Source organism: Argiope bruennichi, chromosome 9, assembly GCF_947563725.1.
Source record: "Argiope bruennichi chromosome 9, qqArgBrue1.1, whole genome shotgun sequence".
Taxonomy (NCBI): Eukaryota; Metazoa; Arthropoda; class Arachnida; order Araneae; family Araneidae; genus Argiope; species Argiope bruennichi.
This window is the reverse complement of record NC_079159.1, coordinates 52123198-52146837: the sequence shown is the minus strand read 5'-3', so window position 1 is coordinate 52146837 and position 23640 is coordinate 52123198. Positions and strand designations below refer to the sequence as shown.

Below are 23640 nucleotides of genomic sequence, written 5' to 3'. Positions count from 1 at the left end.
AAGTACTTTCTTTACTCATTATATTTCGTATGTTTCCTGTGTTGAATTTATGTGTATGACATAAATGTTGCACATAATAACTGTAATACATAATGTTGTAGTAATGTCTCTGTACATAGTTATTTTACCTGACTGAAATTATGCATGTAGCATTTAACATGTTTCTGGTATTTATAATTTGCTGCATAATATAAATGAATGGAATGGGTTTAGTTCAAATCAAAGTTGTAGATAAAAGGTTTTTGTTTTATTATTTATTTATTCATAATATATAATGGTGCTTTTTGAGTGTTACTTTCATCAACATCAATCTAATATCACTAGAAAAGGAACTGCATGCTTCTTCATTAACTAATTAGGTTCCCCCTCCCCTATTTTACTGAAATGTGTAGTTTGTAATATAAATTAGTATGTAGATTATTTTTTTTCGTTTCTCCGTCCTTTATTAAATGTTGTTTTTAAAATATTTGTTCATTTAAAACTATATTGATTTTAATAACATTTGCTTTTTCCTTCCCTACAGCAGATGATATTGATGTGGCACAAAAAGAACAAGATCTCCAAAATCGCATTATGAATATTATGAATCAAGGTGCACCAACACAGCCTATTGGAAGCTCACCATCATCAGATCTTAGTTCAAGCACTGGTGTGACACCTAGAATGGGCTCCAATATTAATAGCTTGAGGCCACAACCTGGTATGGGGCCCAATATACCTGGACTAAAATCGACCCCTCCCATTCGATCAACAGAAGAAGCCATTTCTGAGGGATTGCAGTCTAGTGCAGGAAGAGGGAACACAGCAAGTCAACCAATTTTTACATCAACTACAGCTGGGGATAAAACTTCTAATGACAATTCTTCAACTCCAACTTATATTAATTTTAATAATCCAAGTGTTCAGAAAGCATTGGATAATTTAATACAAAGTGGACCCAGTTTATTAAAGAATATTTCATTATCTGGCACCAATTTATCTACTCCACCACCAGCACTTCCTGAAAATGCTTCTAAACCACCTATTGGTGGTCAAGGCCCATTAATTCCACCTCCCAACGATCCCATGGGTATGCAAAGAGGTGGCATGGGTCCACCAAGGGGTCCTGGCAGTATGGCAGATATGCCAGGGAGTGGGCAAGCCAGAGGTCGTGGCAGTTTAGACATGGGCCCACCTAGAGGTGGTGGCAACTTAGATATGGGTCCACCTAGAAGTGGTGGCAACTTAGATATGGGTCCACCTAGGGGTGGTGGCAACTTAGATATGGGTCCACCTAGGGGTGCTGGCAATTTAGACATGGGTCCACATAGAGGAAATCCAAATATAGGAGGACCAGGACCCCAAAGAGGGCCTGGATCTGATATGATGGGTATGGGACAAGGCCCACAAAGGGGTGGATTTGGTGGCATGTCAGACATGGGTGGGATGAACTCAAATCGAGGTTATGAAAATACTGGTATGGACTCAGGAATCGATCAGCAAAGAATGTCAGACATGGGTAGGATGGGTGGACCACATCTTGGCATGGGTCCGGGAAGTGGTTTTCCTGGACAAAATCAATTTGGAAAATATCAGGGGCCTGGTCAACAAGGAGGTTTCCCAGGTTCTTATAATAATTCTTCAAATCTTGGTAATATGCAGCGGCAAAATTATGGTGGTGGTCAGGGCATGGGTGGAATGGGCGGTACACCTCGCCGGTATTAAATTTAGACTTTTGTGTTTTTATTATATCATAATGTAACCTTAAGTGGTACAGCATTACAAGAAGATCGTCTTATTCATTCATTTTTGTATTGTCCTGTATATTTGTTACATTATTTCAAAAAATGATTAAAAAATGTAGTCTTCATTATTTTTTTTTCTGTCTCATTTATTATGCAAAACAAATGTATTCCATATGTAAGTGAGGAGAAGAAGAATTTCAGTTGCTTCATTTATATTTATTTGGACTAAATATCATCAAAATTAATTTTTAAAAACATTTTCTCATTATAAGATGCATATGTTTTTGGTGCAATTTAATCTGATATAATTCTTCTGATTTCCTTAAATACTATATAAGCCACTGCTGTGTGAATAGAGAGCCTTATTCGTTTCTTAAAAGTGAGAAAATGATAAATACTGATTCATTTACAGTTAAAAATAAATTTTTCTTAACTTGTTACAAGTTTTTCAGACCAAATCTAGTTTGATTCTTTTTTCCTATCTCTTTAAATTAAATTTACTATTTATATTGCCTTAATAAATTTATTCAAAGAGAAAATTATTTAGCCAGGACATATTGTTTGCCTTTCTAAGTTGTTTAATAATATTTTCTTAATTTGTATCATATCTTAATTACTTTATCAATTAATTATAGGAAAGTAAAACACCTTAAGTAGCAGCCCAGAGCACTTCATGTTTTCACTGCTATTTAGATGTTGTTGCCCTTTCTATGTATTATTATTGCAATAATACAGTTTTTATGATTGGTCTATGCTTTATTGATAAATGGAAATGCAGACGAAAAGTAGTCATTTGGCCAGTTGCGATAACTTTAGAGTTAAAACTAATTTTAAATTTCTGTGTTGCGAAAATCCGATGAATATTTACAATATTACATAAATTTGTATTATTATATTCTGTCTATATTCTATATCTTTTAGTGTAAAATAATGCATATTTTTCCTTTCCGCCATTATCCGAATACTGTTTGTATTATGTAATAGCTAGAAATTTTTGGCGTACAGATATAGAATTAATTTATCAATACAAATAAAACCGGTTGTCATTATTGCTGATGTGTGATTATCCGAAGTCATTGCACAGCTATCCGTTTTGATTTTATTTGTATAAATCAATGCTTATGTACAAATAATCTATACTTCGTCTTCTTACCATATGCGATTTCTGCTTGAGAAATTGTACTCATGTTACGAGTTAGCGTCATGGTTTTTTTTCATCTTGATTGCGATATTATTTTAATGAATGTATATTTTAGTATTATTCAGTAATTTAATAATGTCCCGTTATCTATAATTAGGTGTGAAAATTATTTTAATGTATATTATCCAGTTTCTAAAAAAATGTACATAAAGAATAACTGATACGCTTTCAGTGAGGGAGTCGTTGTTCTACAACAGTTTTCTTTCACGTTAGAAAATATAAGATCATAGCTTTATGCATACTCTGGCCGTATTTGTTTCATGTTCTTTCTTGAATTTTCAGTTACTGCTCATGATGCAACACTTGGTTTTAAATTCAAATTTGTTTTGAAAAAACGATTTTGCAGTTCTAAGAATATGTTCATTCAAATCGAATTGGAAAAACTAATTTACGCTCATAATCGAAAAAATCTATTAAATATCCATCGATTATTTCCCTGCCAAATCGGCGCATTCTGTTTCTTCGATATATGTTTTTACGCCATTTTTCCAACTGATTGAAAATCATCAATGAAATTTCGCCGTTTATTTATTACGTTTTTAACAAACGATAATTTTTTCAATACAACAAAACAATAACAATAGTCGTGTCGTTGTATCTTTCCAAAACATGTAATCCGTGCTGTGTTTTCATCGATTATGGATAACCGCTAATTTTTTGAATGTGTATTGCCGAATTTTGCCAAATCTTACGATTTACCGCACATTTTTGCTATGTTTACTTGCTTTGCATCAAATAATTTGATTTGCTAAAAAAGATATTTATCTCTCTTTCGCTCGCCATCAAAATACCGTCTACTGATCTTTTTCGTTTGATATCAAGTTCGATTCTTTGACTTATGTTGTTTGTTTACTGCTTTATGTCATTGAACTTCTTAAGGATATGGAATATTGTAAGATAGAATGCCGAATTGTCTTTTAAAAAATATATCTTCAATTAGCAGACTTTATTGTTCTTGTTACAAATATTTTATCGAACTGTGTCGCTAACTGTTTTTGCTCGCCATCGAACTTATATATGTACTTGCAGTCGAACTTGTGTAACTAACCGACCGATATTATCTTTTGATTTTGTTGTTAATTTTCAATAAAATCATGAAGAAGTGTACGCTTTTGTTGCATATAGAAACAAACAAAAAAAAAAGTACAGCGTTTTAGAATTTAAATTCACCCGCTGCAACTGATCGAAAATTCGATGCAAATAAACGGCAAACGTATTCGTGAAAAGTAGTTCGTTGGCTTCCTTTATACCAACAAATTTGTGCGTTACTATTTATTCGTATTTTTCTAAATATGACTTAATGAATGATTCGATCGATGATTTGAGAAATATCTTTGATTTCCGGAGAGTTATATTTTTTGTTTATATAAAATCAATAAAAAGCACACTTTACTTTCATGTTCATTCACATAATAAAATGATTATTTTCTTCTGTGTCAAAATGATGCCGTGCAATTGTATAGTTTATCTGTCAGTTTTTATATCGTATGATTTGGAACATTATAATCGCTTGTAAATCGATACTTTTAACGTCATAATTACTTACAAGTATTTTTTATCTATCTGTTTGTTTTCCGATACTGCCTACCTACATTCTACAAACGAAAACTGCTAAGATACACTGCCGGAAATTTTAGCAATTACCTTTCATTTATTGCTCTTTGCCTTAAAGGATCTGCGTAGTTTCGCGATTATTTGCGCTTTTATGTGTTCTCTTGCCATTAGCGATTTAATAGTAATAACGCTAAAATCCTATTTTCCCGTTTGTAATGATGTGTCCGACTTGTTGACATCTGTATTGCGATACACTGCCGGAAATTTTTGCAATTACCTTTCGTTTACAACTTTCTGCCTTGTAAAACCTGCGTAGTTTTACGATTATTTGCGCTTTTATGTGTTCTTTTGGCATTGGCAATTTTATAGACATACATATCTTAATATAAAATCTGAAATCCTATTTCATCGTTTGCAATAATGTGTCGAACTTTTCGATATCTGTATTGCGATACACTGCCGGAAATTTTTGCAATTACCTTTCGTTTACAACTTTCTGCCTTGTAAAACCTGCGTAGTTTTACGATTATTTGCGCTTTTATGTGTTCTTTTGACATTGGCAATTTTATAGACATACATATGTTAATATAAAATCTGAAATCCTATTTCATCGTTTGCAATAATGTGTCGAACTTTTCGATATCTGTATTGCGATACACTGCCGGAAATTTTTGCAATTACCTTTCGTTTACAACTTTCTGCCTTGTAAAACCTGCGTAGTTTTACGATTATTTGCGCTTTTATGTGTTCTTTTGGCATTGGCAATTTTATAGACATACATATGTTAATATAAAGTCTGAAATCTTATTTCTCCGTTTGTAATGATGAGTCCGAACTTGTCGACATCTCTATTGCGATATCGTTTGTTGTAAAAACTGACCACAGATATTCTTTGCTCTTGTAAAAAATACCGTTCCTACATTGTGTTTATGGTGAGCGCTGTCACCAGTTTTTATTTTCTCATGTATTCACCGAAAATTTTTATTTATATTTTGACAGTATGATTTGCAGAGCGTATTGGTCGTTTTGTTTGTGGGCGTAAATCACATAACAACAAACTGTTCGAATGAAATTCCGTTTACGTTCTTAACACCGATATTGAAAACTTTTATTATATTTTGGACGAAATTTTTCAACTTTCCCGTTTGTGAATTTCGAACGAGCTATATAGACGTTATTTGGCGTATGGATGGATTACTAAAATCGTATATTAAATCTATCAAAGAATGGGTTGTCTATTCATATGTAGGTAAATAAGATGATTCAATGAAATTTAAAGTATGATTATTACGCTAAAATCATAGGTTTCCTTTTAATTTTTAATCGTATTTATCAATAGATAGATTATTCATGTGTATCTAAATAGATAATTTCAAAACATAGTTGACCAGGTAAATTAATTTTTATTTGTGGTCATAACACAAAAACTGTTCGTCAGTATCAAATATCATGCAATCGCCACACAGCGGGGATTACATTCGGTGGAGTGCAATCTGAAATGCTTACTGGATTCTCTTCTCTATACTACGAAGTTAAATACAAATCGTGCCGTATTGTATTGTTCTACGAGAAGGTTAAGAGAAGTGTACTGGTTTGCTACAAACTATGCAATGTTGAATGTGTATATTTTCGTACACTTTATTTGAATGCTTGTTACTGCTCTTTATTTTACTCCTTTACGTGTATGAAATGATTACGACGAATAGCATTTTAACGAAACTCGCACATCATTATTTGTGCTTCATTTACGCTTGCGGTAAAGTGCGAGGTACTTCTACAAAAGCTATCTTATTTTACAAATTGCTTATTAACTTATCGCTCGATGTCATAGCTGTTGTTTATATATCAAGGATTTTAATCTTGTTCTTCGACTAATCATATTAGTGTGATTAAACTGATAACTCTTGGGACGTGTAAGAATATTAGTTTTCTTTTCCCTTCGTATAAAAGTCCTGCTGAGATTGGATTGCATAATATCTATATAATGTGCAGTCAGTCGTGTATTTAAAATTGGCTGTTGATATTTTTCAAAATATCAACAGCCAATACCCAAAATGTTTTCATCTGCATAAGAATAATGAAGCATTCTTGAAATAGGTATTTTTTATCTAAGCAGTTTTTTCGATAAATATTTGAAAGGTGTTTAGATAGATTGGTAGATTTAGTTTGTTATTTATTTCTTTAAATAAAATAAATTTTATAGAAATTACAATGTCGCATGACCCAAAACAAACATCAATTTTAAAAAAAGTTGTAAACAGTTGTCATAATGGGCGAATAATTGCTCTCGACTATTATTAAAGTTGTAACAGTTATACTTTAAAAGAAACATTAGGTATTTAAAGGTAAAAATATTTAATATCTGAAAATAAATTAAAAATACCTTACTTGACTGCTTTGGGATTTCCTCTCTTTCATTCACTTGTCGCCACACGGCACCAATATGACTGCGAAAACAAAATCGACCGTTAATATTATGATGCAAATTTAATTTCATTTTTTTTTTCTTTTAAATTGTTATAATTTATCTTTCTTAGTTTTTTTTTTTTTTTTTTTGCTTTAAAATTAAACTAAATAATAACATTAATATAACTAAACTAAACTCCCCCTCCTCCATTAATTGCGTTCGAATTAGTTATCTGTGTGTGTTCCTTTCTTCTTTCTTGGTTTCGATTGCTATTCTTATTGCATTGATATATAAATACTTTGTTCACTGTTATTTATTTCATTTCGTTAGATGTCAAGATCCGAAAAATATTATATGGATAATTTTCTTAATTGCTGTTAAGATGAAAATTTTTGTGAGAAGGGATAGTTATTATTAATCACCCTATGTATAGAACGATAAATTTGCATATCACTTATTATATATCTTATTTAATATTAATTTTTGAAGAAGCATTATCGAGCGAATGGGGTGAGAATGGAAGTGTAGAAAGGCTCTGGTACTTTTATTTGCTGAATCAGCATTGAAACATTCATGTAATTTTCCATTGACAAATCTATAAGATATACATATACTGGCTGTTTAATATATCTGAAATACAACAAACTTCATGTTCGGCTTTGAAATGAAGAATTTAAGGTTATTTATTGAAAAATAGCTTTAAAAAAAAGAAACTTCTGCAAATTCTTGGTAAATAATTTTTATAGCACTAACTTCTGAGCTCGAGTCGCCCTTGTATAAAAATTATCTGCAGATAGTGAATTCCCCATTGTTTGCTTTGGAATTTTTTGCTACTCTTATTTTTCGTTACTTTATTAAAATATTTCTTTGTTCTTTTTTTAGATTTTCTTCAGTTTTTATCATTGAAAAAATTATATTTAACTTTATTTCGTTATTTTTCCTTAAATCTGAAAAGAGAAACTTTGGTTCTATTATCACTTAAAGATAAGTATGCTAGGGAAATTGAAATATGAGACAAAATTTTCACATGAATTAAAGAATGACAACATACACGTATTGAAATTTTTGCTTTTACTCTTTATTAAAAATAAAAATATCAAAAGAAAGCAACTTAACATAAACAAGGCGCAAATGATATATGTATTAAAAAAGTGATATACTTTAATATTTCGTCAAAAAAAATGGAATTGATAAAAATGATTTAAATTATCTTTAAAAAATTGATTAAAAATAGTACATGAATAAAATTTATGACACTATAAAGCTTTTTTGAGAGAGTGATAGAGAAAGTTTTGCGGGAAAACATATTGAAATGCTGAACCTAAGTACCTAATTTCATTTGGATCCGTCAAGGTGAGTATTATTGTATACGATTCAAACAAGTAAACTGATTTTATATATATATATATATAAAGAAATATTTTATTATGTAGATATATTCCATTTTTGTAAGCTACAAACGGTATATATATTAATTTTTAAAAACTTAATAATGAATTGTTTCACTATATATATAATTTAAATTAATTATTCTTTTCTAAACTTTCTGACTAGTTATCTTATTCTATTAGTTCGGTACATAAAAAAAGAGTATGAAATCCTCTAGAAGCTTACCGTTGTTTATGATGCAAATTATGAAAGAAATATGAATTTCATTAAATAAAGTGATTTCTGAAATTCAAATATTTGACGAGATATTAAATGAATTTCAAAGAAATATTGTTAGAAAATGTCACAATATAATATTCGCATTATGACTTCTGATATACGCTTTTATACACTTTTAGTTTAAGAGGAATGTTTCGAAATTCTGTGATCAGTTTTCATTTACTTTTGATATGTTAAAGTTATGAAATTTTATATACTTATAAGTTGTCATTGGCAATGTTGTATTTTAATATTTCCTTGACTTACTATATGTTAATTTAATTTTTTGATTTCATATATCTTACACTACCAACGGTGATTTTCGGAAAAATAATTTGAAAATTCCGTGGTTTTGATAATTATTTATTTATTAAATAAATATATTAAAAGTTCTACTATTTGATAAATTTATAAAAAGGTGCTTTTATAAATTTATTAAATTGGTTAGTTGTATGACCTGAAACGTCAATTATTTAATATAACTCACGGGTGAATCGTAGTTTAACCCCGTCTTCTCTAGTCTAGGACTTGTCCAAAAAACACGGCGCAAGCTCGTGATTGGCAAGTTGGTTATTTTTGAAAAGTGCGCCAAGCAGGGGGGGTTAAACTACGATCGCGCATAAGTTGCTAATTGTGATGTTAAATGACATAGGAATGAATTTTATTTCGTCACTGAGATGTTATGTAAAAACTTTCCCTGTTGAATAATAAGTAGAAATGACTGTCCCTACCTTATTAAAAAATATCGAAACAACAGAATAATAATCATTGTGCGCAAGTGTGGCGAGTGCATTTTTAGAGCAACAAACCTTTCTATAATTATTTTAAAGATTTGTTTTTATTTCTTTTGGAGGGGCTTTTTTGCACCATATGAAGAATTCAGTGAGCAATGAAAATGGAAAAGAAAATAGTAAATGAATCAATTAGAGATGCTGGTGTTGGGGATTGTTTCTCCGAACAGCCCTAGAAAACATTAATTCGGTTACATTGGAATCCATTCAATGAGTGACCCGATTGTTAAGGTTTGGCTTACTGCCAAATGTGATGCTCTCCATTTCTTAAAGACTTTATGCTCTAACTTTATTTGATTTGCTCTACTGTCTAATAAGATGACGCAATCTATTTTGGGAATATTTTCTTATTTTGATTAAAATGGAAATCCATTGAATACTTGACTTATCTATGTATTCGAAGTCATTTTAATATTGAATTATAATCATTATGAAGGGTTTATTTTTTGCTTACAACTATCAAAAATCGATGCACGTATGGCACTCGAGCAAAATAGTTAAGCGACTAAGTAATTATTTGGTTTCGTGTTCAAACTCGTCTACTTTATTACACATTCGTTTTCTGTTATTAGGAGTCGCTTACTGGTAAAAGATACGTTGATAAATTTCTGAAATATAGCTCTGATGGTTATAATTAAATTTTTAAGAATTTAATTCTAACTATACAATTGTGTTTTCCTGTGAAACATTTCGTATAGCACTATTCGATTCTAAATTGAATCGCAAGGCAAATACGCTTAAAATCGGTTCGATTGTTTATCTCCTTGCCCGAAGCAATTTTTTGGAGATGAGACATTGGCTTGTAGCAATGACGTACGGAAGGGAAAGTGCAAATCGGTTTTTCGCAATGAATACTTGATGTTGGCGAGTGCGAAACAGTACTTGTACTCTTACAAACTCATTTTAAGGTAAAATTAATTCTACCATTCAGGTAACACGCGATCGAAAAATTGGCGAATCTGAAGGGAATTTCTGCAAACCAAAATGTAGGAGTATGTTTTACAAATTCTGTTTCATTTGCTGTTATGCATTTCGTGCGTTTGATAGTGACCTTTTGATTGTCTTCTTTTAGAGAACATTTATTATTTCGATCTCCATCTACGTCTAGACTGGAGGAATGGACAATTTCTAGTACACTAAGCATTAAGAGACAATACTGCCGTCGCCAAAAAATTCGACTTCTAAAATATAATGAATTTCCACATCTTAGAACTTCGTGTGTCAAAAAAAATCATTTTTGAAGCATAAAAACGCTACAGTCTGAGTGAAATGAAATTTAGTGCACAATGTTATACCTTTGGAATTATAGATGTGTTTAAGATTTTAGTGATAAATCTATCATCGACTTCACAATCTCTATTCGTATGTATGTGTGCGTGACCATAATTGAAAATTTTAGCTAGTTAGATATATGAATTATAGTATATTATCTTTTACAGCCAAATAGAAAATCATAGTCAGATTCTGAATCGTAACGGTCAACAAAAATGGATGCCGTTCTTAAATGTATGTCCCAATTCCCTTCTCTGTACGAAGTTTACAGATTGTACCCTTCTTTTAGAATTATACAAGAAAGTTGATAGGAGAACTTGTGGTGGTAACTTCATAAGCCAGATAACAACTTCCGAACACGAGTGTACACTTTTGTCTATTGGTTTTGTTATTCGGCCTAACGTTACGAGTTCGAACCTCAAACTCACTCAGTATGCATCCATTCGTATTCCGCGGTTACTGAATACGAAAATCACGTTATTAAACTTGTATCCTTCACTTAAACAATTTTACATACAAAGATCAAACTCGAATGCGAGTGTATTGCGTCGACTTTCTAATTGCGATTAATTCGTCAAAAATCAAAAACTGTCTCGAATGATTTGATATAGAACGCAATATCGAAATTACTTTTTTTGATTCTTTATATTTCTGAAACTGTATTCAGCTGTGCGAGTGGTATTGATATTGATTTAATCCATATATCTTATATGAGCCACCGTAAGGTTCACATCAAATATGAGATCTCCGGTACTGTAATTATTTCGCGTCTCCCGGTAACGTATAAGACTGTGGTGTCGAATTATCTTCGCTTTCTTGAGAGAAGAGGTCGAGTCGTAATCGTTTTTGGAAGCAATTTCCGCCTCCATGCTGTTGCGAAAACTATCGTTAGCTAACTGCGCATACTTAAAGATAATTCCAATGTGGTTATCATTTATTGCATTCAATTGACTTAAAAGTGATTTTGATTTTTTTACCACGTTAAATTTCCATATCTTCTGGTGAATCTTGTACAATTTAAGGGAACTTTTCTATTTCAGTTTATAAATAATTTTATATACTACGAATTTTCGAATATTTAGATTAATATTTAATCACAGGAAGGAAATAAATCATTCGAGGTTTTTGTTTATTGGAGAGAAAATTTTATTTTCTTGTGTACATGAATAAAAAGAACTGAAATCGTCAAAAAAAAATCGAATGCGAGGTTTCGAAATTTTAGATTTTACGAGTCCGAAAAATGATTTTTGGAATTATATCTGTATGCGAACATGTTCCACACCGAATTAGATATACGAAATTTGACTTGAGATTTCATTGCTACAATTGTAAATCTGCTGCCACGCAGCTGCTGTATAGATATAGATATATAGCAGCTGCGTGGCCTGAAAGAAGAAAATTTTAAAAACTTCGCTTCATTCCATCCCGGAAGGCATAAGATAAGTTATGCACAAGAATAAGCGGTAAAAAGTACGTCAGTCTACATCGCGACACAAGAGCAAAAGAGAGTGAAATTTTCCCTTCAGTGGTTTTTACAATGAGATTTTGATAGGATTTTCTTTGATACATGTCGATTTAGGATAGGGAAATCTAGGTATCTTTAAAAGAATGTGCTGAGCATTAAAGATTTTTATCCCTTCACTCGGAGCATGAGAACCTGCTGATTACAGCAGTTTTACAGAATTCGTATAGGATTAATTAAGTAAAAAAAGGCGGCATTGTATCAGGAAATAAGAGACCATTTTAGAATGAATGGGCTAAATTAAGATAAAAATTAGGAAATTAATTAGATTTAAATTAGGTTAAGAGATATCATTGTATATTTATATATATAGGAGATGAAGGAGAACAAAATGATTCGAGAAAAGGCAACAATGATATTTTCTTGAATGTGACATTTGTACCCTTCATTAATGCATATATCCCGATATTGGCTGTTCTTCCAATACAGAATTTAATCTGCACTGCAAAAAGTGACGTGTAATGCCATTGATAATTCTCAATTACTGGAATGATGTTGGACCGGCACATTTACCAGCAGCATGCGAAGAAAGAAGCATTCATCGTGATTGGAATGCGCGGTGTACATTTTTTTTTTATATGCTATATTGTTTGTCGTCTAGATCACCTCGTTTGTGTCGTTCAAATTATTTACTTTGCATGCGCAATACATAGGTACTACCGAATACAGCAAAGATTTGCAGCGTCTTAAATCATGACGGATTTTTATTTATATAGATTTTATTATTGAATAAATATTTTTTTTAATTTTTAAAATAATAAAGTTTGATTAACTAATTTAAACATAGTTCAATTGCAGAACTGTGAGAAACGAAATATTTCAATCTGCTAGAATAAATATACCTGGAGATGTCAATTTCACGATATAATTTGAATAGAAATGATAAACAATCGACAAAGCTCTATTGCATTGAAAAATAAGCAAAACAGTTTAAAATAAACGAAATGGAAAAAAAAATAAACTATGCTCATGAAATGAAGGTTATGGTAAAGGACACAGGTCAATTCCAGCGTATTGTTGCAAAAAATAAATAATCTATTTCGAGATCTGTGAAAGTTCAATTGAACAAGGCAATAGAAAACATCGGAATGGATTTGTAAAATAGTTAGTACAGCGTATGTTTCTTCAAAAATAAATTACAGGTGTGACGTCTATGTAGTAGATATATAAAAAAAACGCGTTCAAAATTTGTGTGAACGTAGTGTCAAAATTTCAAAGCAATCGGTGAAGAACTTTCGAAGATTTAAGATTGTGAACAAACAAACATTTACATTTTTTATTTAATTTTTTTTTTTTTCGTGAAATAAATAATCTCATTGATAACTTTAGATGAAAGATTTCCGTCTGAATTTATATGTGTGCTCAAAATTAAATTATGTTAGTTTTATCATGTCTTCATTTTCTCTTTTGGGCTCGAAATAAAAAGTATTCAAGTTTAATATGTGACATACTCGATAAAATGAATAGCAGCACTTCTATTAATTACTTTTAGTAATAGAGTTTTGAATTAAAATGAAATATGGCACAAAATCACAGTCAGGGCGGAACAAAGAATGCGTTTAACGGGATGAAAGTCAATACTTACTCCAGAAATACTCTATTTTAGTCGCTGCTTGTCGCCATTCAAGTGACCTTGGTATCACATACATCCGGTGAAATCGTCCAAAAGTAGCTGATGGTCTGGGGTTCTGGAAAGGAATTGTATTTAAATAGAAATGAATTCAGAAAGAAACCAAAAGATGTGTCCATCTGGTCGGGCTGTTAACCTTATTTCAGATCTGCATGTCACAGATTAATGTAGGGTTTACACTCGGCCAGCTATAATCCATCCAGTAAGACCACGCATGCATAGAAAATGTACATTAGCAAGTACTACCCATCAAGACAAGAACTTAATATTGTCCGCAGTTTCAGCGCATACGCGATATTTCTTCTGCGCATGCATGACTTACTGGTGTCTTATAAGTGGCTGAGTGTAGTAGAAAGTATTATGCACATAAGCAGAAGGCTTAAGAAAGAAAAAAAAATATGTGCAATTAGATACAATTGCATTAAAAATTTTCTTTCCTTGCACTGGAATATTTTCTTCTGTATAATGTTAAGAACATTGAAATCAAAATTAATCTTTAAGATTAGTTTTTATTTGAGTGTCGGATTGAAGCAAATAATGATCCATTCACAGAAAAAAAAATGCAATGCCAAGTTCAAAATTCGAAAAAAAAAATGGTGAAAGAAAATAATAGTAATGACCTTCGGCTTGGTCTGTGAAAAAAGAATATAATCAGCATAAATGTAAAATAATAAAAATGTCAGACCTGAATTCATTGATCTCCGCTATTTAGTCATGCTTATGTTTATTGGCACATTGATAAATCAGTTACTTTAAACATAAAAGCATTACTCAGTTCCTTAACAGACTCATAGAGAAATGGCTTGTTCTGTGGAATATTCCAAATTAACTTTGATAAGTGCCTAGCTATGTACTTCTCTTGGAAAAAGAAATTACTCCCCCCCTCCCCGCCTAAATTTTTTAGAAAAGACATTCCTTGGAAAAGCAAAACAGTTTACCTCGGAGTGACCTTCAAAATATATATCACAAAAATCATTAGAAAAGCGCCAAAGCTAAGCTCTCGCAAAAGAATAAACAACTAATCTATAAAGTGGACCGCAGTGGCCTGGTGGTAAGGTCTCGGAACTGGAGGGTTTCAGGTTCGTGATCCGAAGAACCGTCATGGAAGCGGGACTGGTACACGTTAAAATCGTCCGGGCCAAACATGCTCCCGCTGGTGCGGAGAGGGGGTGCCCTCATCATTCTTTCCTGGTGGTACAACGTTTTCAGTGATTATGTGCTAATGATTTTGAATGGTTTATAAATTAATTTTTTCTATATTTAGATGTGCAAATGCTGATAACTAATTTAAAAATTATATAACATTCGCTTTTATCTTTTTTTCATAAATTCTTTCTCGAAGAAAAGTAGTTTTAATTTTATTTATTTATTTTAGTATTTTTTTTATTATTATTAATTTCTAGATCCTTTTGAGGAATATAGGCAGTTTGGAGCCCTAGACAGGAAGCGATATAAGGCCGTTCTTTTAATAAATCGGACAATTTAATTTATTATCCTGCTAATGATTTAACTGACGTTAATTTTTTTATATTATTTTAGTAACTATGTGAAATGCATGTTTCTGTTTATTTATTACTAGCCGCCTTTGGCAACCAGCCGGTTCGCCAATCTTAATGTTCGTTAAAATTTTAATAATTAAATATTTTATGCAATTCGTATTTTAATAGCTTCTTCATCAAAATATTTTTAAACTTCAAATTTTGATCGGCATATAATTCACTCATAATATTATGAACGCCTTCAGTCATAACGTAATATGTATCTGTCTAATTTTCTGTTGGCTCCCGTAGAATTTATGCTTTAAATTAAACTGGAAAGGATTAATCTGCAATTAATATAATAATATTTTTTACAGAAATAAAGTATGTTTTTGTAATATGATTATTGTTCAACACAATAGTGCAATAAGATTAAAGGCAAAAATACCTTTACGAAAGCCATACTTTCTTCCCAGCAATAAAAATAAGAGTAACCAATGGGGTTTGTCTCCCGAAAACTTTTTCGCATAGATTCTTATCTCACAGGGCGTCTTGCATGACACTGATGTAAAACAGTTACAAAATAGTAATTTTTGGCAGGAAATTGAGCATTTTTATGGTATGTAATCCTCTGCGAATTTTTTGACAATTACTCCCTGGCATGCAGTTAATAGTATCCAAAAATCAAAAATTTTGTTTTAGGCACTTTTTTTCCTGGCGATTGAAACAAAAATTTGACAAGACACTACACTTGTAGTCACAATATACCATACTAAATTTGTCATTTTAAGTCATTGCGTCTTTGAGCGTTTACATATTTCTGGAAGTACAGACCAACAGACGGTGAACCCTTTGTTTGATTTGGCTCAAATTTTTATAATTGTCTGCACTATAGACGTTAAATAAATCTGTAAACCCAATTTAATCCATGTAACTCTTCTTGTTACCGTGTTAAATACAATTCAAACAGCCGGAGAGATAGACTTCGACTCAAAGAATTTTGCTCAAAATTTCATAGAAATCCACATATTTTTTATACAGATAATATGCCGAATTTCATCCGTCTAGCTCAAAGCCTTGTAGAATTATCTTTGTCATAGATAGATAGCGGATATTAATCAAAGATGTGTTTTTCAGACTCAGGGAGGTCAAAAACGTGGTGATTCGTCAATATCCTTAGTTTGAAATTCTTTGCCGATTACAATAATTTCTCTATACCACGTACACGAGAAAGTAAGAATGGTTTGTAACTATCATAAAATCCAAACACTTTTTTAAAGATATCAATTTCACTTCCGTATTATTTTTTCTAATGTTTGCAAGAATTTAAATTTATATAACCATTAGAAATGTTTTTATTTGTGTGATGAAACTGAATATAATTTCGATTTTCCATGAACCCATTGAAATGCATGATTTCACCAAAATTAATATTAAGATTTCTGTAAAACAAATTGCTTTGTATAGGTTTTAAAACAGAAATGGAATTTATATTTCCGTTCTTATTTCGAGTACATACACTTTTAATTTTCAAGCGCAGTGATTTGTAGTAGATTGATTCCATTGAATTATTATTTTTTATTTTTATCAAATCGTAATTTGACTTTTTTTATTGAAAAGATATAAAATGATAATTCATAAATTGTTAGATAAGAAATGATATTTTTATGAAAGGAATTGTTCACGCACCCGGAAAGACGCTTTCTTTATCATGAAAATGTAAGAATCATTATGAAAAGGGAGGTACCACTAAGATTTGATCTGCGATCGCTGTACTCAGAATCCAGACTGCGAACCATTTCACCTCGGAACCTCCGTCTTCCCATGCCGGGAATCGAACCCGGGCCGCCTGGGTGAAAGCCAGGAATCCTAACCACTAGACCACATGGGAGACTTGAAGTAATTTCACAGAGAATGCAAACTTTCAAGGATATATTTTTGAATTTGCATACTTTGTTAAAATACACCATCCGGCATTTTCTTTCAATAATAGTTTGGTCAAATATTCTAATAGCTAAATTGAAAGAGCTACAGGTTTTAACATTCGAATTCTTCTTTCTAAGTAATAAAATTAACATTTCGTATTATATCATTTGTAGCATCTCAACTAAGTAGATTTTCACTATTACGTTATAGCGGCAGTGTACTTTAATAAGATTTTTTGTTTCTTTGTTTTCTTTTTACCTGAATGCAAATTTAGTTTCCATTTGTTTGCAGAATTGTGTGTAAAAATAGAGATATATATATTGCATTCAGATTCCAGCTAAGTTGCATCGAGATATATTCCAGAAAAATACAAACAGAAAAAAAAAATACTTATAGTTGGAGAAGGAGGTGAGAAAGGGAACATGGAATAGCTAAACAGGATCCTTATATACAAAATAATTAGAGCAATAAAAGACCTTTACCCAATATTTTTTCCAATTTAAAATTCAAACTCCCAAACCAATTGTTTTTATAGAATGATGAATGATTTGCGTGCATTTAAAATTGGTTAACGTTAAAACAAATTGAAATTAGTGAGTAATAAACCAGAAAAGAAACTGTTTGTTGTGTTGGGGGAAAAGGCTAGAAATAATAAGAAAATTAAAATGGGAAAAGCGAATAAAATCCTACATTCAAACTCTGCAGCGGAAAAAGAACTGCCCCGGGTGAGGATCGAACTCACGACCTTCAGATTGCTCCTGAGAGAGATTATGAGACTGACGCGCTCCTACTGCGCTACCGAGGCACCGACTATGCTCGTGAAAAGGGTTAAACGAAGCATTTACCATTTGGTTTTGAAAACGGTTTCATTTTGTGTGAGGTCAAAATATCTGTAATTATTTACATACGCCAAACTTAACCTGTGGTTTAATTCAAACCGATCCTACAGTTTGGATCGAGAAATTCAAAAATTGATCCTTAGAACATTTTCACATAGCAAAGATATGCGATCTTAGCATATCAAACTATACCATTATTAATTAAACATAATAACTACTTCCAAGCACGCTTTGTCTGTAATATCTCTGAATTTTTGAAATTTCGTTTCCTTGAGTCTTGGAAATTTTCTATCACTTTTCACATGCAATGCGTTATATATATATATTTTATAAATGTGACTTTCTATACTTATTTATTAAAACTTTTCGTGCTTTAATAGATGATATATATCAGAAAGTACAAAAGTTTTTTTTTTTTTAATGTCATAATTCAGGTACTACATTTGCTATGATATTAACAGACAGAAAAAATAAAATTTTTCATGCCTTAAAATTTAATAGGCATATTGCATCCAAAATATATGGCAAAATATACCCCTCTTTGAGATTAAGAGACGTTAGAAAGAATAAAGTTCATTAGTTGCTAATTTTAAGAGACTGTAAAAATAAAACTTTCTTTCTTGTTTGTTTTCACTTCGGATGAAAATCTATTTGCAAATTAGTAAAGATTAATTTTAAAAAATCTTAATATTCATAACAATTCAAAGCTTGATATAAAAGAGATATATTTTTAGTTTTCTAGCAGATAGTTTCATTTGGAATAATCACAATTGTTTGTTATTGAAACCCACACAAACTCCATTCTTTTTTGAAATCGGGCCTTTTTTTGTCTGTATGACCTTGTTATTCTCTTCAAGTGCATTATTAAATGCCCCGGCCGTATGTGTCAGGATGGCCGAGCGGTCTAAGGCGCCAGACTCAAGGGTAATCTTGCTCTGTTGCAGAGTTGAGTGTTCTGGTCCACGAATGTGGGCGTGGGTTCGAATCCCACTTCTGACATGATGATTTTTCTTTTGAGCTACGCAGAATAAACAATTAAATGACACTTTCGTGTCTTTTCTCGATCTTCTTAGAAGTTGTTTCTCTGATATTTTGTCTCAACTAATCTTTATTGAAAACCCTTTCCTCCAACATTTTCTAAATCCTCTATATCCATTTTCTATCTCTTCTATAAGGATATACGAGAAAAGTTGGAATGTAAAATAATACAAAGTATTGTTCAACACAATAGTGCAATAAGATTAAAGGATTCGCAAAGGATTAAAGGATTAAAGATTCCCAGCAATAAAAATAAGAGTAACCAATGGGGTTTGTCTCCCGAAAACTTTTTCGCATAGATTCTTATCTCACAGAGCGTCTTGCATGACACTGATGTAAAACAGTTACAAAATAGTAATTTTTGGCAGGAAATTGAGCATTTTTATGGTATGTAATCCTCTGCGAATTTTTTGACAATTACTCCCTGGCATGCAGTTAATAGTATCCAAAAATCAAAAATTTTGTTTTAGGCACTTTTTTCCCTGGCGATTGAAACAAAAATTTGACAAGACACTACACTTGTAGTCACAATATACCATACTAAATTTGTCATTTTAAGTCATTGCGTCTTTGAGCGTTTACATATTTCTGGAAGTACAGACCAACAGACGGTGAACCCTTTGTTTGATTTGGCTCAAATTTTTATAATTGTCTGCACTATAGACGTTAAATAAATCTGTAAACCCAATTTAATCCATGTAACTCTTCTTGTTACCGTGTTAAATACAATTCAAACAGCCGGAGAGATAGACTTCGACTCAAAGAATTTTGCTCAAAATTTCATAGAAATCCACATATTTTTTATACAGATAATATGCCGAATTTCATCCGTCTAGCTCAAAGCCTTGTATAATTATCTTTGTCATAGATAGATAGCGGATATTTATCAAAGATGTGTTTTTCAGACTCAGGGAGGTCAAAAACGTGGTGATTCGTCAATATCCTTAGTTTGAAATTCTTTGCCGATTACAATAATTTCTCTATACCACGTACACGAGAAAGTAAGAATGGTTTGTAACTATCATAAAATCCAAACACTTTTTTAAAGATATCAATTTCACTTCCGTATTATTTTTTCTAATGTTTGCAAGAATTTAAATTTATATAACCATTAGAAATGTTTTTATTTGTGTGATGAAACTGAATATAATTTCGATTTTCCATGAACCCATTGAAATGCATGATTTCACCAAAATTAATATTAAGATTTCTGTAAAACAAATTGCTTTGTATAGGTTTTAAAACAGAAATGGAATTTATATTTCCGTTCTTATTTCGAGTACATACACTTTTAATTTTCAAGCGCAGTGATTTGTAGTAGATTGATTCCATTGAATTATTATTTTTTATTTTTATCAAATCGTAATTTGACTTTTTTTATTGAAAAGATATAAAATGATAATTCATAAATTGTTAGATAAGAAATGATATTTTTATGAAAGGAATTGTTCACGCACCCGGAAAGACGCTTTCTTTATCATGAAAATGTAAGAATCATTATGAAAAGGGAGGTACCACTAAGATTTGATCTGCGATCGCTGTACTCAGAATCCAGACTGCGAACCATTTCACCTCGGAACCTCCGTCTTCCCATGCCGGGAATCGAACCCGGGCCGCCTGGGTGAAAGCCAGGAATCCTAACCACTAGACCACATGGGAGACTTGAAGTAATTTCACATAGAATGCAAACTTTCAAGGATATATTTTTGAATTTGCATACTTTGTTAAAATACACCATCCGGCATTTTCTTTCAATAATAGTTTGGTCAAATATTCTAATAGCTAAATTGAAAGAGCTACAGGTTTTAACATTCGAATTCTTCTTTCTAAGTAATAAAATTAACATTTCGTATTATATCATTTGTAGCATCTCAACTAAGTAGATTTTCACTATTACGTTATAGCGGCAGTGTACTTTAATAAGATTTTTTGTTTCTTTGTTTTCTTTTTACCTGAATGCAAATTTAGTTTCCATTTGTTTGCAGAATTGTGTGTAAAAATAGAGATATATATATTGCATTCAGATTCCAGCTAAGTTGCATCGAGATATATTCCAGAAAAATACAAACAGAAAAAAAAAATACTTATAGTTGGAGAAGGAGGTGAGAAAGGGAACATGGAATAGCTAAACAGGATCCTTATATACAAAATAATTAGAGCAATAAAAGACCTTTACCCAATATTTTTTCCAATTTAAAATTCAAACTCCCAAACCAATTGTTTTTATAGAATGATGAATGATTTGCGTGCATTTAAAATTGGTTAACGTTAAAACAAATTGAAATTAGTGAGTAATAAACCAGAAAAGAAACTGTTTGTTGTGTTGGGGGAAAAGGCTAGAAATAATAAGAAAATTAAAATGGGAAAAGCGAATAAAATCCTACATTCAAACTCTGCAGCGGAAAAAGAACTGCCCCGGGTGAGGATCGAACTCACGACCTTCAGATTGCTCCTGAGAGAGATTATGAGACTGACGCGCTGCCTACTGCGCTACCGAGGCACCGACTATGCTCGTGAAAAGGGTTAAACGAAGCATTTACCATTTGGTTTTGAAAACGGTTTCATTTTGTGTGAGGTCAAAATATCTGTAATTATTTACATACGCCAAACTTAACCTGTGGTTTAATTCAAACCGATCCTACAGTTTGGATCGAGAAATTCAAAAATTGATCCTTAGAACATTTTCACATAGTAAAGATATGCGATCTTAGCATATCAAACTATACCATTATTAATTAAACATAATAACTACTTCCAAGCACGCTTTGTCTGTAATATCTCTGAATTTTTGAAATTTCGTTTCCTTGAGTCTTGGAATTTTTGTATCACTTTTCACATGCAATGCGTTATATATATATATTTTATAAATGTGACTTTCTGTACTTATTTATTAAAACTTTTCGTGCTTTAATAGATGATATATATCAGAAAGTACAAAAGTTTTTTTTTTTTTAATGTCATAATTCAGGTACTACATTTGCTATGATATTAACAGACAGAAAAAATAAAATTTTTCATGCCTTAAAATTTAATAGGCATATTGCATCCAAAATATATGGCAAAATATACCCCTCTTTGAGATTAAGAGACGTTAGAAAGAATAAAGTTCATTAGTTGCTAATTTTAAGAGACTGTAAAAATAAAACTTTCTTTCTTGTTTGTTTTCACTTCGGATGAAAATCTATTTGCAAATTAGTAAAGATTAATTTTAAAAAATCTTAATATTCATAACAATTCAAAGCTTGATATAAAAGAGATATATTTTTAGTTTTCTAGCAGATAGTTTCATTTGGAATAATCACAATTGTTTGTTATTGAAACCCACACAAACTCCATTCTTTTTTGAAATCGGGCCTTTTTTTGTCTGTATGACCTTGTTATTCTCTTCAAGTGCATTATTAAATGCCCCGGCCGTATGTGTCAGGATGGCCGAGCGGTCTAAGGCGCCAGACTCAAGGGTAATCTTGCTCTGTTGCAGAGTTGAGTGTTCTGGTCCACGAATGTGGGCGTGGGTTCGAATCCCACTTCTGACATGATGATTTTTCTTTTGAGCTACGCAGAATAAACAATTAAATGACACTTTCGTGTCTTTTCTCGATCTTCTTAGAAGTTGTTTCTCTGATATTTTGTCTCAACTAATCTTTATTGAAAACCCTTTCCTCCAACATTTTCTAAATCCTCTATATCCATTTTCTATCTCTTCTATAAGGATATACGAGAAAAGTTGGAATGTAAAATAATACAAAGTATTGTTCAACACAATAGTGCAATAAGATTAAAGGATTCGCAAAGGATTAAAGGATTAAAGATTCCCAGCAATAAAAATAAGAGTAACCAATGGGGTTTGTCTCCCGAAAACTTTTTCGCATAGATTCTTATCTCACAGAGCGTCTTGCATGACACTGATGTAAAACAGTTACAAAATAGTAATTTTTGGCAGGAAATTGAGCATTTTTATGGTATGTAATCCTCTGCGAATTTTTTGACAATTACTCCCTGGCATGCAGTTAATAGTATCCAAAAATCAAAAATTTTGTTTTAGGCACTTTTTTCCCTGGCGATTGAAACAAAAATTTGACAAGACACTACACTTGTAGTCACAATATACCATACTAAATTTGTCATTTTAAGTCATTGCGTCTTTGAGCGTTTACATATTTCTGGAAGTACAGACCAACAGACGGTGAACCCTTTGTTTGATTTGGCTCAAATTTTTATAATTGTCTGCACTATAGACGTTAAATAAATCTGTAAACCCAATTTAATCCATGTAACTCTTCTTGTTACCGTGATAAATACAATTCAAACAGCCGGAGAGATAGACTTCGACTCAAAGAATTTTGCTCAAAATTTCATAGAAATCCACATATTTTTTATACAGATAATATGCCGAATTTCATCCGTCTAGCTCAAAGCCTTGTAGAATTATCTTTGTCATAGATAGATAGCGGATATTTATCAAAGATGTGTTTTTCAGACTCAGGGAGGTCAAAAACGTGGTGATTCGTCAATATCCTTAGTTTGAAATTCTTTGCCGATTACAATAATTTCTCTATACCACGTACACGAGAAAGTAAGAATGGTTTGTAACTATCATAAAATCCAAACACT

At 31.6% G+C, this 23640-nt stretch overlaps 1 protein-coding gene and 6 non-coding genes across 9 annotated transcripts in view; 3 read left to right on the top strand and 4 right to left on the bottom strand.

The window, feature by feature from the left end:
- The window catches only part of LOC129984427 (nuclear receptor coactivator 5-like), a 31997-nt gene extending 30145 nt beyond the window's left edge, over window positions 1–1852 (top strand). For 2 of the 3 annotated variants that reach the window (XM_056094306.1, XM_056094304.1), the window contains one exon: window positions 524–1852. In XM_056094306.1, coding sequence (XP_055950281.1) covers window positions 524–1704 — 1181 coding nt within the window. In that variant the 3' untranslated portion in view covers window positions 1705–1852. The remainder of the gene's footprint in view (window positions 1–523) is intronic. The other variant, XM_056094305.1, reaches the window with a different exon arrangement.
- A 15193-nt stretch (window positions 1853–17045) lies between these two features.
- On the bottom strand, window positions 17046–17117 carry Trnae-uuc (transfer RNA glutamic acid (anticodon UUC)). The gene has a single exon. It is a non-coding gene; the product is annotated as a tRNA-Glu (tRNA).
- A 752-nt stretch (window positions 17118–17869) lies between these two features.
- Trnam-cau (transfer RNA methionine (anticodon CAU)) lies at window positions 17870–17957 on the bottom strand. Its single transcript is given in 2 exon segments — window positions 17870–17905; window positions 17922–17957. It is a non-coding gene; the product is annotated as a tRNA-Met (tRNA).
- A 919-nt stretch (window positions 17958–18876) lies between these two features.
- Trnal-caa (transfer RNA leucine (anticodon CAA)) lies at window positions 18877–18990 on the top strand. The gene is made up of 2 exons: window positions 18877–18914; window positions 18945–18990. It is a non-coding gene; the product is annotated as a tRNA-Leu (tRNA).
- Window positions 18991–20616: 1626 nt separating this feature from the next.
- On the bottom strand, window positions 20617–20688 carry Trnae-uuc (transfer RNA glutamic acid (anticodon UUC)). Its single transcript has one exon. It is a non-coding gene; the product is annotated as a tRNA-Glu (tRNA).
- A 752-nt stretch (window positions 20689–21440) lies between these two features.
- On the bottom strand, window positions 21441–21529 carry Trnam-cau (transfer RNA methionine (anticodon CAU)). The gene is given in 2 exon segments: window positions 21441–21476; window positions 21493–21529. It is a non-coding gene; the product is annotated as a tRNA-Met (tRNA).
- Window positions 21530–22448: 919 nt separating this feature from the next.
- On the top strand, window positions 22449–22562 carry Trnal-caa (transfer RNA leucine (anticodon CAA)). The gene is made up of 2 exons: window positions 22449–22486; window positions 22517–22562. It is a non-coding gene; the product is annotated as a tRNA-Leu (tRNA).
- Window positions 22563–23640: the final 1078 nt, after the last annotated feature.